General features: G+C 39.7%; 1 protein-coding gene across 2 annotated transcripts in view; it reads right to left on the bottom strand.

The window, feature by feature from the left end:
• The window catches only part of adcy1a (adenylate cyclase 1a), a 50,767-nt gene that overhangs the window by 11,224 nt on the left and 23,553 nt on the right, over positions 1–15,990 (bottom strand). For both annotated transcript variants that reach the window (XR_009267734.1, XM_058757047.1), the window contains exons 6-13: positions 11,797–11,955; positions 11,116–11,257; positions 9,732–9,887; positions 8,215–8,409; positions 2,636–2,733; positions 2,386–2,470; positions 718–807; positions 279–532 (exon numbers count right to left, since the gene is read on the bottom strand). Coding sequence is in view for 1 of the 2 variants with exons in the window: in XM_058757047.1 (XP_058613030.1) it covers positions 279–532; positions 718–807; positions 2,386–2,470; positions 2,636–2,733; positions 8,215–8,409; positions 9,732–9,887; positions 11,116–11,257; positions 11,797–11,955 (1,179 nt within the window). In the remaining variant the exon portion in view is untranslated. The remainder of the gene's footprint in view (positions 1–278; positions 533–717; positions 808–2,385; positions 2,471–2,635; positions 2,734–8,214; positions 8,410–9,731; positions 9,888–11,115; positions 11,258–11,796; positions 11,956–15,990) is intronic.

The following is a 15,990-nucleotide window of genomic DNA, read 5'->3' as shown; positions in this document are numbered from 1 at the left end:
CAAAAACAAAGACACCCATCAGATTATCAGATAAAACAGGGATTCAGCCTTTTAGCTGAAAACAATTATTTTAAATTTGCTCCTTAGTTATTAAATTAACATTTCAGTAATTTAATAACACATTTACATGGTCACAGTTCTCTGGTGTCAGTTAATGGAGACATTACTTGCAGGTAAACACAATTTTTCTCACAAATCCCAGTTTGGGTAACCCTGAGATAATTAAACAAATATGAACTACAAACACTCCTATAACCTTTGCGTTTAGCTCAACTCACCCTATGGCCTTCCGATAGCCGCTAGTCTCCATGACGACAGTGTGGAGGATGTTGAGAAGGAGAAGCAGGAGGATCTTGGGTAGTGATGACACACGGAGGTACAGAGCCACAGATAGCGAAGCCATCACACATGATAAAAATACGTACGGAGTGTATTTGCACACCCCGTAGCCCACACTGGTCCGGTTGACTGTGACAATTGTCACCATAGAGACATTGGAATTCCCCTCCAGTGACCACGGTACACATTCCACCTGTGTAGGTACAGCATCACGTACACATTCAACATCAGAAAGAAACTAATAGATGAACACATATTTGGAAGTTAAATAATGGAATTATATATATATATTTCATATATTTTTACCAGTGTATATTCTATAAGCAACACCCTCAGTCATACAGTTGTCACTCTCTTCTACTGTACACACACACTCACCACACACCCCTGGGTCACGGAGTACATCAGCAGCACCAGAAACCCACACACAACCGTTCTGATCTGCAGGGTCAGACAGTCAGGAGAGCACTGAGAACACAAAGATAGGAAAGAGTAATCAGAAAACCTGCAGAACAAATGCACACAAACAACTAGAGTTTGATATTTCCCGAAGAAAATTACTTCCATGATTCTAGAGCACTGTGGATGGCTGCTAGGTGGAGCTATGCTGTTCTTTATGGTTGTTAAGGTGCTATGTGGTTGCTAGGTGGTGCTACGGTGTTATGTGTGGTTGTTAGGTGGTGCTATAGTGTTCTGGATGGTTGTTAAGGTGCTATGTGGTTGCTAAGTGGTGCTACGGTGTTCTGTGTGGTTGTTAGGTGGTGCTATAGTGTTCTGAATGGTTGTTAAGGTGCTATGTGGCTGCTAGGTGTTGCAAGGTTGCTCTGGGTGGTTGTAAGGTGTTGCTATGTGGCTACTATGTGGTGCTAGAATGTTCAGAATTGGTGTTAGGTGGTGCTAGGTTGCTCTGGGAGGTTGTTAAAGTGTTGCTATGTGGCTGTTAGGTAGTGCTAGGGTGTTCTGGATGGTTGTTAGGTGGCGCTATAGTGTTCTGGGTGGTTTTTAAGGTGCTACGTGGCTGCTAGGTGGTGCTAGGTTGCTCTGGGTGGTTGTTAAGGTGTTTCTATGTGCCTACTATGTGGTGCTAGGATAATCTGGATGGTTGTTAGGTGGTGCTAGGTCACTCTGGGCGGTTGTTAAGGTGTTGCTATGTGGCCACTAGGTAGTGCTAGGGTGTTCTGGATGGTTGCTAGGGAACTCGGTGTGGTTATTAGTGTGTTGCTATATGGTTGCTTTGATGTTGCTAGGATGTTATGAATGGTTCCAAGGTGGTGCTAAGGAGCACTGGGTGGTCATTGGGATGTTTCTATGTGATTGCTACAATGTTGCTAGGGTGATCTGAACCATTGCTAGGGTATTTCTAGAGTGTTCTGGATGGCTGCTAGAGAAATCTGGGTGGTTGGTAGGGTATTGCTATGTGGTTGCTTTGATGTTGGTAGGATGCTCTGTATGTTTCCAAGGTGGTGCCATGGTGCTCTTTTTTTAAGATATTCTAGATGATTGCTAGGTGGTGCTAGAGTCTACTAGGACTAGAGGATACTAGGGTGTTGCCATGTGGTTGCTGTTGTATTCTGGGTGTTTGCTTACTGGTCCAAGTTATTATCATTATTATTTATTTATTTATTTTAGGTGTCATTCATGTCCACATATGCATTTACATTGTACTTATAATAAAAAAAAAAGAAAAATGCCTGCATGTAATTAATTTCTGTAACTACATTTATAATTACACTTAACCCACCCTTACACCTTAACCCACCCTTACACCTACCCATGCCACCAAACCTGTCCCTAACCTTACCCGTATCCCACTTCAATAGCAGCAAAAGTGTTTTTCAATAAAATATAAACACAATAAGTACATAGTAGTTAAGGCCACCTAATATAAAGTGGGAATAAATGATCTTTTTTGAAAATCTAAAAATGCAGAAAGTTTTGAATGAGGGATAAGTTTACGGGTAGGGGATAGAAAATACAGTTTGTACAGTATAAAAATCATCATTATGACTATGGAGAGTCCCCATAAAACCTGGAAACCAATGTTACCTGCACATGAGTGATGTGAAGGTACATCACACTTGCCATGTGGAAACACAAACAGAGAACCAGCAGAATCACAACCAGAAGACCTCTGCAGCAAGAGAAAGAGAGAAAGAGAGAGGATGTTATATGCATGTGTGTTATGTGATGCAGTGACCTGAGCATGTAAAATGTGTGATCAATTTAGTGTGTCTGGCAAATAAAGAAAAGGTGTGTTATGTTGATGTGTCAGGTATTGTGTGTGTGATTTACATACTGAGGAATGATGAGAAAATAGACCACTGCAAAAAATGAAGTGAGGACAAGCGAGATAACCACCGCACTGATGAAGGCATCGTCATACACTTGCTGATACTGTGTGACAGAGAGAGACAGAGACAATTTGAGAGGTTGTAGCAATTATGCAACCAGTTTTTCTACAGTACATGTGTGTAAAGGTGTTTCTTCAACTACTGTATGGGCACGTTTGGAAAATAAACTCCTAAAACAGGTTCCCTATCTGTCGGTCACTACGAGTTATGTTGTGACGACATTAGGGGATTCACCTCTGACTTTAAGAGAAAATGCCAATGAATATTGGCTAGTGGATTTTGCATACCTGAGCCACTTCCCGTGCATACGGGTATAAATAAGCAACAGGTGCACACACTCTTCAGATTTCTGCTTCGGAGCCGAGTGGAATGAGGAGTGCTGACCTCCACAAAGCCCTTTCATCCCTCTGGATGATTGTTCGAGTTGGCGGTACGGTGCAAACAGCGGTGTCCCTGTCAGCAGTGATTCCCCTGGGCATTTCAACTGAAAGAGCAAATTTCCTAAAACAGCAAATCATAGACATCAACAAACAGGTCCGTGTGTGGCTCCTGGACGGGACGCGGCGGACTTGAGTGGCCTGCCACAAGTTGTGGTGGACACCATCACTCATGCTAGAGCTCCCTCGACGAGGCAAGCCTACACTCTAAAAAATGTTGGGTTATTGTTTTAACCCAAATGCTGGGTTCAGCCTTTTGGGTCATTTTATTGGGTTATTTTGAATATTTTTTTACCCAGGTGCTGTTTTTTTTTTTTTAACCCAAACGCTGGGTTCAGCATGTTGGGCCATTTTATTGGGTTATTTTTTTCTACCTAACCGCTGGGTTGAGCTTGTCTTGTAATTTAATTTGATGTTAAAATATGTTCTCTAATTTCAGTACTGTTTGTTTTTGGGCAGGTTTTAGAGTCAGTCACACCATCTCTCAGCTACGAGTGAAACGCGAGGCCGCAGTCTAAAGTTCGCAGTTCCCCTGCGAACAGCAGCCCTTCACCGGCTCAGATTTCGGCGACACACCGGCATGAGAATTAGCACTATTTCGTTAAAAAGCAATTGCAGAGAATGGTTAAATACACTTAAATTAAAATGCTACTTCTATATGCCTTTTTTATTTTAAAATGCTTGTTAAACGAGTTTAAATGTATGTAATATTGTAAACCATGTTATATTCACCCAAATATATTCAATTTACCCATGGGTGTTCTTGCTTAATAATAAATGTTAATCTTTTGATTATTGCTGTTGCCTATAGTAATTCTGTGTGTGGAATTTTATTTTTTATTTTTTAATTTCCAGACATTTTAAACCAGCACTATAATAATTTTTAAACTGTAAATTAAATAACCCAAGCAATATTTACCCAGCGCTGGGTTGCCAAATAACCCAAGTTGGGATGTTTTTAACCCAGCATTTTTTAGAGTGTATGCACTGAAGTGGAGTCTGTTCGCAAATTGGTGTTCTTCTCGCTGAGAAGCCCTCTGAAAATGCACGATTGGATTAGGGCTTTCTTTCCTGCAGGAAAGTTTGGAGCGTAGGCTGTCACCCTCCACCTTGAAAGTGTATGTGGCTGCTATCGCAGCACATCACGATGAGTGGACGGCTGGTCCCTGGGAAAGCACGATCTCATCGTCAGGTTCCCGAGGGGTGCCAGAAGGTTGAATCCTCCTAGGGCACCCCTGGTGCTCTCCTGGGATCTCTCTATTGTCCTGGATGGACTTCAGAGGGGTCCCTTTGAGCCGCTGGATTCAGTCAAGCTGAAGTTCCTGTCTGCTAAGACAGCGTTCCTGACCGTGCTCACTTCCATCAAGAGGGTCGGGGACCTTCAAGCATTTTCGAGCAAATATTGCCTTGTGTTCGGGCCAGCCTACTTTCACGTTGTCCTGAGACCCTGGCCTGGATACGTGCCCAAGGTTCCCACCATGCCCTTTCAAGATCAGATGGTGAACCTGCAAGCACTGCCCTCGGAGAAGGCAGATCCAGCCTTGGCATTGCTGTGTCCTGTAAGAGCGCTGCACATATACGTGGACCGCACCCGGAGCTTCAGTAGCTCTGAGCAGCTCTTTGTCTGCTATGGAGGTCAGCAGAAAGAGAAGGCTGTCTCCAAGCAGAGGTTGGCTCACTGGATAGTGGATACCATCGCCTTGGTGTACCAATCCCATGGCGAGCCGTGCCCCCTGGGGGTGAGGGCTCACTCCACACGGAGTGGTGCCTCCTCATATGCGTTGGCGCACGGCACCTCTCTGGCAGACATCTGTAGAGCTGCGAGCTGGGCGACACCGAACACCTTCACGAGATTTTACAGTCTCCGCGTTGAGCCAGTTTCTTCCCATGTGTTTAGTAATAGGTAACTGGTGGGAAGAGCTGGCCGGTGTCGCGCTTGCTGCGCCATTCCCCCTCACCCGGGGATGCGAGTGCCTTTTTCCTCCTCCAGTAAGTTCCCAGGACGGCGAAGCCTGGTGGAGTTCCTCCAGCACCCCCAGATTTGGTGTTAGCTTGCCCGGGGTTCCGGTCAGCCCCTGTACTGGGCTAGGTGTCCATATGGCTTGATTCCCTGCGGGCAATCCCATATGTGTATTCTTCCATGGTAGGTTCCCCTCTCGGTAATCCCCTGTCTTCCCTTTGACAGATCATTCTGTCAGTCTCTGCTGGCAGTCGTTCCATCCCTACTCTCAGGTGGGACCTACCTCAGAAACCTATTCCATATGTAGTACTGCCCCATGATGGAGGGAACGGAGACGTTATGTCCCCATGTCACAACCTCGAACCATCGCTGGCGGCCAGGGACAAGTTATCTGCTCCTCAGCGTAAAACCTGAAGAGTGGATGCACCTGTCGCTTATTTATACCCGTATGCACGGGGAGTGGCTCAGGTATGCAAAATCCACTGGCCAATATTCATTGGCATTTTCTCTTAAAGTCAGAGGTGATTGGGGCTCCCAAGTGAATCCCTTAATGTCGTCACAACATAACGTCTCTGTTCCCTCCATCAGGGAACGAGGGTTACGTACGTAACCGAGATGTTTTTCTTGCACCATTATTATACAAATGTAATTTCCACCATATTTATTCCACAATTTACTTTGTGATGGAAATGACAACAATGGAATGGCTTAGTTATTTTTTTTTTTTTTTTTTTTTTAAATGAAAGCGGGACTCTTTTGTCTTGTTGTGGCTAATTTTACAACTAGCAATTAATTCTAAACACACAATTACGTATTTTCACAAGATTCGATAAAATTACAGCTTGATTGAAAATAAAAGCACACAAAAATATTCTGTTCTGTTCAAATGATTTTTTTTTTTTCCTTTTGTGTTTTACATCTCTTATTACTGTGCTCTTCACCAACCCTGTTGTCTCCTTATAACAAATAACACTTTAACAAACTTCATGAAGTGCAAAACTGTTGGCTGTGATGAAAATGACGCCATAACTGATAGACAGTTTGAGTAAAAAAAAAAAAAAAAACTAGAATTGTTAAATATATATTCATTCAGTGTCAGTAAGTAGTTACATGTAACTAAATTACGTAGTCTAATTTCAGAATACATGTGATTGTAATCAGTTACAGTTACTGAGAAAAATGTGTAATTAACTTACAGTTATTTATGGAAATGTTAACGATTAGAAAGGGGGTTACATCTAAACATTTTCACACCCACATACAGTTTTCATTGATTTCTTTGATAAATTGCAGTGACTGCTTTAAAGATACCAATGTTTCAGGAGTTTAGGACACAGAATAGGAGACATGCTTATTTGATAATTGTTTTAATTCCTATTGGGTTTATGCATATACTTTATTTTTTAAGATGAACGTTTTGTTTTGTTTTTCAAGATGCCAGTGTTTCCTGTCATAGTTATGCAAAGATTTGATTTCAAAAACAGCATCAGAGCCACTAAACTATTTCTTATTATGGTTTTAAATTTAACCTCAGAATGATCTCAAAGTAAAAAGAGGTCCTAAAGTCTGATTTGGTGGTGGTTGTGCTTTAAAAATAAATTATTATAATCTTAATTCAAGTGATGAAGGATTATGAAAGTAACAGTAATCAGTGTTGAATTCTGCTGTAAGGTTGCCTGGTTTACATGTTTAAAAATTATTAACAGTTGAAAACATTATAAATTTAGAAAAGTAATCAGTTACATTACTTTAATAAAATATTTGAAATAGTTCCACTACTTATTTGTAATCTGTAACCTATTACATTTCCAAAGTAACCTTCTCAACACTGTTATCATTTCACTCTCAGTTGCATTATCAGAATTTGTCAAATTTAACAATTTTTTTAAAGATGTTTATATTTTAATATTGTAAGTCTGGGACATAAGAAAAACAGTTAAATCTACAGGCATTTTAAAAAGTAGCAAAGATAAACAATGAGACATGGTAAAGTTTCTAAGAAATTGTATTAAAAAAACATTTAAATAGTTCAATTCTCATAAAAATCAATACATAAAAGTGCTCAAAGTTGAAGAAAGACCTGTGTGTTTTCATGTAAGCATATGCTTTGTTGTATCTCTTGTAAGTGTCACAAGTAACATGTATTCTTGTCATTTCAGTGCAGCCTGCATGAGATCAATGCAACACGCTGCTTTGTGCGTCAGCTTCATTAGAGTATAAAAACCAGCATCGCCCTCTTCATAAGAGCCAGATGCAATGTCATTATACTCCCAGAGAGAGCAGGGAAAGCCACTGTGCTCCTGCACGCATGAGTGTGTGTGTGTGTGTGTGTGTGTGTGTGAGAGAGAGAGAGAGAGAAAGAGAATATATGTCATGAATCTGACAGATTTTCCCAAATCATTACTGTTGCCCCCATTCTGTTAGGGTGGGCGGACGTCTTACATGAATCGAAGATGGGAGGGATTGGAGAGGACTGAATATAGGCAAAGAAATAGAGAATAGAGCAATGGAGAGAGCTAGTGAGAAAGGAGAGCACGAGAGAGATGAGGGGGAGAGAGGATGTTGAAAGTGAGAGGAGACAGGGAGTCACGAAGCACAACAGAACAATGCGGGGGATGCGGCGTGTGTCTGAGGAAATTCTTCAATCCATCTCTCTCACATTTCGCCAAGTCACTCCTGCCAATGTCCTGGATTGGTTACTGCTGTATTAGGGACACCGGGGCACGTTGTCACACGTTGGCAAATATTTCCTAGAGTAGGTTTATTTTGTTCAAGTTTCTGCATAGCCATACACCACCATTCAAAAGTTTGGGGTCAGTACGATTTCTTTTAAAGAAATCGATACTTTTAGACTGAAAGGAGTCTTAAGTGGATCTTTAGTGACATTAAAGGCATTTATACTGTTACAAAAGATTTCTAATTCAAATAAATGCTGTTCATTCAGCAAAGAATCCCAAAAAAATGTGACGGGGTCAGATGTATGTCTTTGTGGTTTAGAGTCAGAATCTAAGAAATCTAAGAAAATATTTTAAAAGGTTCAAACCCTCTCTGTGACAACTGCCCCCATGTAACAACTAGTCCAGCTCTCACCTACATGTTTACCCTTCTTGCATCTATGTGTACTCACTCTCTGCTCTCTCTCGCTGCTCCTGTACGTGAGGGTAAAGAAGTTGAGGTCTGCCGTCTCTGACTCCGTCTGTCGTGCTTCTATCAGACGGCCAATGTAACGGTTCACTCTGGTCCCGGGAGAGTTCTGCACCATGCCTGCCGAAAATGACGTCCGATTGCGCAGCTTCTCAGAAGCTGTTCGTAGCGCTCGTCTCTGGAAACCCAGGGAAAATTTCCATTGAATTACAGTATCGCAGATTCCAAATTTGAAAATTCAAGTTTAGATACAAATAACTTCCAGTTCAGCTGAAATGAAGCTTTTCAGTAATTAGTGTCATAAATTTTGGTCTTTTCTATATGCAAAGATATGAATTCAAAAGATTTAAAATAAAGTGCAGTGGTCATATGGACCTCTTTTATGGTGCTTTTTTTTACATTACAAAATGACTTTATTTTTGTACATACAGGTTTATAATGACACGAGGATGAGTAAATGATTACAAATGTTTATTCTTAGGTAAACTATCCCATTACAATTATGTAAAAAGAAAGAACAACACTCACATGTACTTTTAAACTCATCTATACACACATCAACAGTACATGGTGACAGATGGGTGTTCAACACATCTCAGCATATTTTCTCACACATGCAATGGTGATAAGATGTTTAATTATGCACTGATACAAGTCAAAACACACACACACAGAGAGTCAGACATAATGAGAACAGTAAATCTGCAGTAGTGATTGGATCTGTGTGCAATCACCCACTCATCTGAAGGAGTGGCATTAGAGAGTGCGCTGGATTAACACAGTGAATGTGATTTGTGTGGGTGTGAAAGGTGACTCGGGTGATTTTGGGATCTAAGATTAATAAATGTTGGAGGATTTAAAAAAACAGCAATCACAATATATCAGCAGCAATGGAACTTTTCACTGACTGGTTGTGAAGTGATGATGTCTTAGCTCATAAATATTAATTGCGTTATCAATATTCATGAGCCAAACCTTTGAAAATTTGGTTGTTGTGCAGATACACTTGACTGCATTAGGGCAGACCATTCTGGTATGCCAATTCGATTGAACATCAGACCAAAATTCATTTTACATCATAAACTCAGTAACCTTAAACTGTAACAGGAGTCGTTTTATGCTTAAATCTGTTTATGTTTGGACAACATAAAACCCAATGACTTTCATAGCCAGGTTTATTCATTTTTATAAATGTGCTGGTGTTGATGCAGAGATTTTGTGGGTCAGGGTATATGCTTGGTTCAGACATGTGTCTTATTTTCTTTTTTAAATAGTTAATTCTGAAATAATATCAGATGCTACAACTGTAAGGCTGGAATACATTACATGACTTTTAAAATCAAAAAGATTTTAAAACAAAAGGCATCACACACTTGTGTTGTTCTGAACACAACAGACTCACACATGACAAATGAAAACAATGTGTTTTAAATGTCTCATGTTTAATATCCTCTAAGCTAAAAAAAATCGGAGTCTGTGACTACTGCAATAATCACACACCTTGTCATCATCCTCACAGGTCATGACGTTGGAGAAAGGGATCTCAGCCTTGAACATCTTTCTGCAGTGCATGAGCTGCACCAGCAGGTAACAGACTGTCTTAAACTTCATCCTTTTCGCTGGCTTTATGTCTGATAGGATCAGCCCAGGAAAAATCTGCAGAGAGAGAGAAAAAGAGGGGGTGGGAAGAAATGTGGAATGAGGAAAGAGAAGAGATTAACTGAATGTGAGAAAATGGCTGCGGTGACTGTTGGTTGAAAAAAAAAACTGACTTAAAAAATTGATAGAAAGAAGACGCTTCTAATCCATTTGTAAAGAACTCCAGATGGACAAGGATGTTTGTAAGGCTTTTGATTGTGCATCTGTGGATCATTTTATTGCATTGCACTCATCTCTCAGATCTGGAAGATACAGTTAAGATAGAAACTCAAACCTTTAACAGAAATAAACAGCTCATGGGTGTTAAGGTTATCAGACCTGAGAGAGACTTGTGTATAAACAACCATTTAAACATTTGGGGTTGGTAAGATTTTTTCATGTTTTTTAAAAATGTCTCTTTTCATTTACAGTATTTGATGAAAAAATGCATCAAAACCCTAAATTGTTAAATATTATTAAAATTTTAAATATCTGTTTTTCTATTTTAATATATAATTTAAAATGCAATTTATTTCTGTGATATCAAAGCTGAATTTTTTCAGCATCATTACTTCAGTCTTCAGTGTCACGTGATCCTTCAGAAATCATTCTAATTCACTGATTTGCTACTCAAGGACTGTTTATAATTATTATTATCATCAATTTTGTTGTGCTGCTTAATATTTGATGAATACAAATTTCAAAGTTCACAACAAATGTTTGTCCAGTTGCATGCTGAGAATGTCTTTAAGAATGAATACTTCCCTATTACTACTACAGCAATAACTTTAGCAATAAAAATAGCAATAACAAGAAGCAAATGGTTCATGGCTGTATGTAAAATTAGTCTATTCACTATTTAAATGCCCCACTTCCTATTTCAACAGGAAATATGCCAATAGAGGAAAGACAGCTGCTCATCAACCGATTTCAGAGGTGCTTTAACAAAGCTAAATGGGCTCTGTTTTATTCTAAATAATTGTTAATTAAATGCAGTCATTCTCTCATGCAGTAAAATTACCAAATCTTTACTGCCAATGTAGTCGTGTAGGAAGAGAAATATAATACTAGCCAATTATATTACTGCCTAAAATATTCACAATCCAGTCAAATTCTGGATTAAAACAAGTTTCCCTTGTACTTTATTTACAGTTTAGTTTAATAAAAAACACCACGTTCCAAAAGTGAAATGCTTTAGTGTGGTTTCACATTGTCTATGATGATGATGATGATGATGTGTTTGTACCTTGCGTCTATGTGAGGGCACGATGAAGAACGTCTCGATGGCGTGTTTGCTAAGGAAAGCGTGTCTCTCGTGGCCAAGTCCTGGCTCCACCTCGTAATCTCCATTCAGACATTCCAGCGTTGCCTTGGTGATATGAACCTTCCTGTTGGGGGAGGGGCAAACAATCACACTCTCACCTTTCTGCTCATATGTGACCCTGGACCACAAAACCAGTCTTAAGTCGCTGGGGTATATTTGTAGCAATAGCCAAAAATACATTGTATGGGTCAAAATGATCGATTTTTCTTTTATGCCAAAAATCAGGATATTAAGTAAAGATCATGTTCCATGAAGATATTTTGTAAATTTCTTACCGTAAATATATCAAAACTTCATTTCTGATTAGTAATATGCATTACTAAGAACTTCATTTGGACAACTTTAAAGGCGATTTTCTCAATATTTTGATTTTTTTGCACCCTCAGATTCCAGATTTTCAAATAGTTGTATCTCGGCCAAATATTGTCCAATCCTAACAAACCATACATCAATGGAAAGCTTAATTCTCAATCTCAATTTCGAAAAATTTACACGTAAGACTAGTTTTGTGGTCCAGGGTGACATATAGTCCTCGCTATATGAAGGTTAGGAAGAAATGGCATAAATATCTGAATATGTTGTTAAATGTGATGACTGACTGACCCAGGCAATCCTCCTGCCTCCATCATGTTGGCCAGTGTCACATCATTGGACCAGACGTCATACTGCCACTTGCGGAGCCCCAGAACACCGCAGAGCACACGGCCCGTGTGCAAACCCACACGCATGTTTAGGTTCACCTCAGTCGCTTCCGCAACAGACCTGATTACATATATTCACAAAAAAGGTAAACTTTTCATTTTCAATATATGAGTGGTCTTTATGCTGACACCTACTGGTGTGGATGAACCATCAAAAAAGCAGAAGTTTTCAGTGACAAATTCAGTTTTAGAAATGGGTTCGCCACACATTTGACACTAATTTACTAATTTAGGTAATTAATTATGACAGATTTAGGTTTATCTCAAAATTCGGGCAACCAATAGAGCTTTTTATAAACAACTGATAACCTTTGGCTGGAACTTTTATTTCATGTGAGCGCACATAATTTCAAATATTCATCAAAAGAACAATTTATTTAAAGGGGTCGGATGCAAAATTCACTTTTACATGTTGTTTGAACTGAAATGTGTGTTGGCGGTGTTTGTAGACATCCACCCTATAATTATAAAAATCCACTCAGTGTTTTTTTTTAAATCCCTGTAAATAATATCCCCTTTCTCATATCAAGCTGTTCTCAGATGCCTCTCTGTGTGACGTCACACAGACACAGGACGCTCCCACGATTGTTGATTGACACTGTTTTACCTTAGACCCGCCCTGAGTGAGCTGTCATCAGTCCGCGATTGTTTCGACGCCGGAGTGGTTGTAGACAAGAATGTCTGAGGTGTTTTGTTGTTGGATGTAATAATGAACATAGCAGTCGTCATTTACTCCCGGCATCTGAGCTGCTAAAGACGCAGTGGATCACTTTTTTTTTTTTTTTTTTTGAAGGGAATGCGTCTACACATCATCATCAGGTCTACCTAAATGCGTTTATGTTTGCGCAAATCATTCGTGATCCAGCTTCACCTACAGAAGCAACGATTACAAGTTTTTTTTTTTTTTATGAATCTTTGCAAATTGCCTTTCCTAAAAATGTGCTAGTTAGCAAGTTTTACGATTAAATGCGGCTCGTCACCACACAGAAGAGAGGGGTGGGGTGAGCAGTGCTCAATAGCATTTAAAAAAAACATGCAATAAAACGGGCTGCTGTGTGCAGAGCTGTTTCTGAAAGGGTAAAAATGGTGTTTGTTTAACCCTTCCACTGAGAAATTTTAACCAAAGTATGTTATACACTTTTCATTAAGACCCTAAAGAATCATATCAACTTGTGTAAAATGGGCATCCGATGACCCCTTTAAGTGCTAAATAAATAAATAAATGTCCAATTAAAGCAAACTTTAAAAATTTTAATTAAAAAAAAAGTAAATTTACTAATTTACAAGAAAATGTGCAAAATTTCAGGAAATTGTTCCAATCCAGGGAACTGGAAAGGTCATTGAAATAGTGAAATTTCAGTTATAATTGAGTTATAATCTGCTGTACAATATCTCATTGTCTAAATATTACTTAAAAATAAAATTTGCTTTGCAAACTACAGTGATGTCCAAATTGTGAACAAACTGTTCTCTTTTTTAAGTTCTCTGTTTTTGATTAATTTGTTAAACCTGTTCACAAACCATTGTAAATCATTAATTAGTAGATTAACAATTAACAATTAACAAAAGATTAAACTGATTTGACCATTTTTTTTAGTTGTGATGAAACGGAAATAATGACAGATTTTTTCTTCCATACTATGACATAAATCTGAGTGAAATATATTATGAAAAAGTTACAAAAAAAAAAAAAAAGTAGGGTGGAACTTTTTTAGTCTATAAAGTTTGGATGAGGGTTATTATAACTGAAAATAAAAATAAAACCATGAAAAAACATTCTCATTACTTAAAATAAAACATTAAAGTGCCCCTATAATGGATTTTTGAAAATTACCTTACATGCAGTGTATAACACTACATAGCCCCTTAAGGGACATGGTGGTGGAAAAAATTTGGGGTGAGTGGATAAAATTCAGGGTGGGAATTCACCATTCCCTCGCAAAACTTTTGCGTTCTCTCACAAAGATATTTGCATTCCCTCGCCAAACTTTTGCATTCTCTCACAAAGATATTTGCGTTCTCTCGCAAAACCAGTTGAGTTCTGACAAACTCTTCCTGTTTACTTTACAGCTTGCAATGGTTCATACAGTTAAAAGAAGAAAAAGCTTAACGTGCAGGGCGTTCATATTCTGGGCTATTCTGCTTTATTAATAGTAGGCTAATATTATTAATAAGGTTATTAATATTAGTCTAATAATTTGATCAGCATTTATTATTATCGAATTTGGTACTTCAATGTCACGGTTTTAAAACATTAAGCCACATTAAGCATTTTAGATTGTCCCAAAACCATGCCTTGAACTAAGCACTGACTGTATTTCTTTAGACTTGAGTCCAAGTTCAAAATAAAACTCTATGAACCGCTCCATTGTGAACATACGGAGCTGTAACCACTGCAAGCTGTAAAGTACACAGGAAGAGTTTGTCTGAACTCAACTGGTTTTGCAAGAGAAATATCTTTGCGAGAGAACGCAAAAGTTTTGCGAGGGAATGCAAATATCTTTGCGAGAGAAAGCAAAAGTTTTATGAGAATGCAAAAGTTTTGCGAGAGAACGCAAAACATTTGAAAAATATTTTTTCCTCGCACCCCGAATTTCTTGTCCCTTAAGGGGCTCCGTATAACACAGCTCTAAGTGAATGAAAACATCCTGCAAAGTTTTAAATCTGAAAGTACACTGTGTATAAAGTTATTGTTCCTCAAAAGTCACGAGTTCATCAGGGGTTCAACCGAGTCACGAGTCATTTTTAAAACGAATCCCAAGCCGTTTCATGTTGACGTCAACATGAAACATTAGCATATTGCCCGCCCACTTGTTGGTCTTTTCGCATTGGTCTGAATGAAAATGCAAATTCATTCTTTGCCACTAGGTTCCGCTTTTGGAGTGTTAAAAATAGCTGTTTCCCCAGTAACGGCTGTACACAAAGCAGCACTGCACCCTCAAACACTGCTTTAAATTAAATCGACCAATCGGACCAATCACCGCAGATTAGCGTCATGCAAAGGAGGGGTTTGGAAAAGGAAATCGTTGAGTGAATCGTTTTGGAGTCGTTGAGCTAATAAGGTAAAAATAAATGCATATTTTAAGAAAATGAATATGTTTTTTGACCTTGCATGCATGTCAATCTGTTGTTGGGGACTCCCAAAACCAAAATATGAACCTTCATAACAACCTTCAGGTTACAAGCCCGACTCCCTAACCATTAGGCCACGACTACCCCGATCATTAGGCCACGAATTACCACGATCAAGGTCAAGAAACATAGCAAGGACATCGGTAAAATAATCCATGTGACATCAGGGGTTCAACCGTAATTTTATGAAGCTACAAGATTACTGTCACGGTTGTGGTGCAGGAAGGATAATGATGATGATCTTTGTTTATTAACAATAACAGTAACACCACGGAAATAGACGAGTGAACGGACCAAGACTCAAGGAGAACTCAGGACTAATAAACACACAGGAAGTAATCAGGGAGAACAGAATCAGGTGAGGAGTAATCAAGGAATAAATCAAATTAACTTAACAAGAACAGGAAAATAACCAAATAAGGAAACTCAGGAAGGAGGAAGGGGAAAAACAAACAACAAAGAGTCCAGAACCTTGACATTATCCCCCCCTCCCAATAGGCGCAACCCGTGCCGTAACATATCCACCGGAGAGGGGGGGTGGGCGCCCAGGAGGCTAGACCAGGATGGAGACACGGGAGGCCTCCAGGGCGAAGCAGGGAGCTCGGGAGACCATGCCGTACCTTCCGTGGCCTTACCCGCCTTGGCCACGGACATATGGCCCCCCCAAAAAAAATTTATTGGGGAAGTTTAAGAAGTCTGGGGGGCGCTCTGGAAGCACGGACTCTGGGGGGCGCTCTGGAAGCACGGAGCTGGACGGAACCAGCGGGGACAAAGGAGGGCTCTTGCGCTTGCGAGGAGCTGGCACTGGAAGGAAATCCTTCACATACCGCTCCAACCTCTGACCAGCCTGCCGCAAACCCCACAGCGCGTCCTCAGCTGCAGTCATCCTTCTGCGAAGGGGTCCGTTCATCCGTCACGGTTGTGGTGCGGGAAGGATGCAGGAGACTCGAGGTAGGTGAATACT

Source organism: Onychostoma macrolepis, chromosome 20, assembly GCF_012432095.1.
Source record: "Onychostoma macrolepis isolate SWU-2019 chromosome 20, ASM1243209v1, whole genome shotgun sequence".
Lineage (NCBI taxonomy): Eukaryota > Metazoa > Chordata > Actinopteri > Cypriniformes > Cyprinidae > Onychostoma > Onychostoma macrolepis.
Note: the sequence above shows the minus strand (reverse complement) of the source record. Positions and strands in the feature narration are given on the sequence as shown.